We start from the raw sequence: 2,895 nt of genomic DNA, 5'->3' as shown, positions 1-2,895 counted from the left end.
TTTGAAAAGCGGCTGAGAGAGGAAGGGGCGGTGACCGAGAGCCTGCGACGGCCTGACTGGCCACAGCCTGGCCCCCTGTGGACCAAACCAACAGTGGAATTAATAAAATACTTCCCTGCTTTAAAAGATGGCGAAAGCTTCCTGTTATTATTGGTACGCTATTGTTTGGCTGTATTCATCTTAAGGCATAGATAGGGAAGTTTTTCTGGCACTGAACTTTTAGTCGTTGGTTGAACTAGAAGGATTCACCCATCCTCAGTTTTACCCTTGTGTTTCTCATCTTGCACAAGCAAAATATGTAGAGTAATGTGTCAGAGCACAATGTGTACACTTAAAAATAATGGTAGGTAAATAGTGGTCCTGGAAAGTTTTCACTTTCATACTTTGCATCTAAATTTGCTCATGATCTTTTAACAAATTTAGAGTGGATAACAATAAATGCAAGACCCTGTAAATAATAATATATACTATATAGTTAAATGTAACTATCTAACCCTGCCCCACATGAAAAGACAAGCTTGTTCTGTGTTGAGCTGTTTTATACAGTCTAATAAACCTTCCAGATGATTAATGTACATAAATAATAGCACACTTTTCATTTAAATGGAACAAAATTCATATGTATATATATATATATATATATATATATATATATATAGCATATTTTACTGTATCTAACTAACTGCTGACCCCAGATCCACACAGTGCATTCTGCCAAAAACAAACTGTAGACTTTACTCAAAACATTATACACTGAGAAAGGGAGAAAGAAATATCTCTCATTCTTAGGTCCTTGTATCACTGATAATAAACTTTACTCTCACGAACTGATCCTGGACACAGAATATACTGGTTGGTCTGCAGGGGGCTCTGCAGAAACACCCTGAAGTGGTGAGTAACTAAGTACATCTACTCAACTACTATACTTAGGTGCAGTTTTAAGGTAATTGAGTATTTAAAATTTCTGCTCCTTTACGCTTCTACTCCTGACCGGCCACAGTCTACTAACCAATACTATAAAATTAATAAAATACTTCAACATTTTAAACATAAGATAATCAGGTTAATATAATACTGTTATTGGGTCTATTGGGAACTTTTTCTGCTACTAAATGCAGCTCTTTGTCTAAATTCATACCCAACCTTGGACCTAGCTGCCCCTATGTTTGTCACTGTCTTGCACAAGGAAAATATGTGATCTCATATGTCAGGAGACAGTGTGTACACTTCACACACTGAATTCTTCCAAAGTCATTGCCACTCTGGTTTTTCTGGTTGATAATCCAGTCTCAGTTAATCAAACCACTTCAAATGTCACACTTGGGTAAGAAATATAATTTTAAACATATATGATGGTGTTAATATGTTGACATTAAAAGTATTTGAACATCTATTGTGCAAAATGTCAAAGAACTTCAATACCCACAATGCCCTGCAGTGCACTGTGGTGATCTGTCAGCTGAGTGTGTTCTGTTTTGTTGCTTGAGTGGCATTACAGGGGTGGTAAGGGTATTTTTATGAGCAAATGTTTGTTCCTGTGTATGATTTTACTACATTTAATGCTTCTTAATAGACTGGTGGGTTGGCTAAACATCACAGGCCTGGATTCTTTCTACAAACTTGTGTCCTATGTTGTCATTGTTCTTGTGACACACTTTATACTTTTATCAGTAGCCTAAAAAGCTGACACAATTTCCCTTTTACGACATGTTTGAATCACTCTATCAAATGTGAACCAATAGCAGAAGAGGACACAATTCGTCTCAGTTGAACGTTGACCTCTTTTCTCTGCCTTTCACAATACTGGTGCTGTTAGGAGGAGAGCGCTGCTGGATTCTCTCTCAGTTCGAGACTGAAACAAGCAGAAGGGAATACACTGAACTGGACAGCGGGGCAGATTTTGTAGCTGCAGACGGGCTGACTGATTTCACGTGTGGCCGAAATGAAGAGAGCTGTGTCATTTCTGATCACTGTCTATGCTTCAGTGCCGGTTGTTCTCTACCTGTTCCCCTGGATACTGGGCCACGCCATATTTGCTCACTTGTGTAAGTACTGTGTGCTTCCCGTCCAGAGTGTTTATTCAATCTTACATCTCCAAAAATCAATATTTGTATGTATTTAAATCCAGAAATGCACAGTTTATTCAACTAAAGCAGCATGTTGTTTGTTGCAGTTGCAGTGAGAAGACATTTTGTCTTTTCACAAAGTAAAAGCACAAGTGCAAATAATAAAATTAGCAATGGCTGAATTCCATTTAGCTGGCTCAGTTTCAGGGTCCTGGTGATGTGCATGCTGTGACACTGTCACCCTGTCATGTTTTACTGAGCCACTTAAATAGAATGGAGCCATCATCAGTGTTAATAATGACACCTCTGCTTTTCCTACTTGTGACAAGCCAAAATGTCTGTTATGAAAAGGCCCGTTGTGTGTCATCAAACTTTCTTTCAAAGACCCATGAGCCTGCCAACATTCACAGTCTGATGTAATAGCCTACTGTATATTACACTGATGCCACAGTGTCGTGTTTTCAATACAGCCACAATAATTAGGAGTAATGTGCACTGGATTTCCAAAATAATAAATAAGTAAAATAATACATTTTCAAAAATAGAAGAGCTGTGACTGCAGCAGGTTTTCATCAGGTTTTGAACCAAACAAACTCATAACTCATAACCTTGAACAATACCATACCATACCATACCATACCATAAGATACCATACCATACCATACCATACCATACCATACCATACCATACCATACCATAAGATACCATACCATACCATACCATACCATACCATACCATACCATACCATACCATAAGATACCATACCATACCATACCATACCATACCATACCATACCATGGCGATGTAGTTGAACTCATTATTGTTATTA

At 38.1% G+C, this 2,895-nt stretch overlaps 1 protein-coding gene across 1 annotated transcript in view; it reads left to right on the top strand.

Annotated features, from left to right (window-relative positions):
* The first annotated feature begins 1,791 nt into the window (after positions 1-1,791).
* LOC111665812 (lysophosphatidylserine lipase ABHD12) overlaps positions 1,792-2,895 on the top strand; it is a 5,263-nt gene continuing 4,159 nt past the window's right edge. The window contains exon 1 of the mRNA XM_023420895.2: positions 1,792-2,045. Within this exon, the coding sequence (XP_023276663.1) occupies positions 1,943-2,045 (103 nt within the window). The 5' untranslated portion in view covers positions 1,792-1,942. The remainder of the gene's footprint in view (positions 2,046-2,895) is intronic.

Source organism: Seriola lalandi, unplaced genomic scaffold, assembly GCF_002814215.2.
Source record: "Seriola lalandi dorsalis isolate HSWRI2012SDOR001 ecotype SW California unplaced genomic scaffold, Sedor1 jcf7180002054660, whole genome shotgun sequence".
Lineage (NCBI taxonomy): Eukaryota > Metazoa > Chordata > Actinopteri > Carangiformes > Carangidae > Seriola > Seriola lalandi.
The sequence above is the reverse complement of the archived record's forward strand: the minus strand, read 5'-3'. Positions and strand labels throughout refer to the sequence as shown.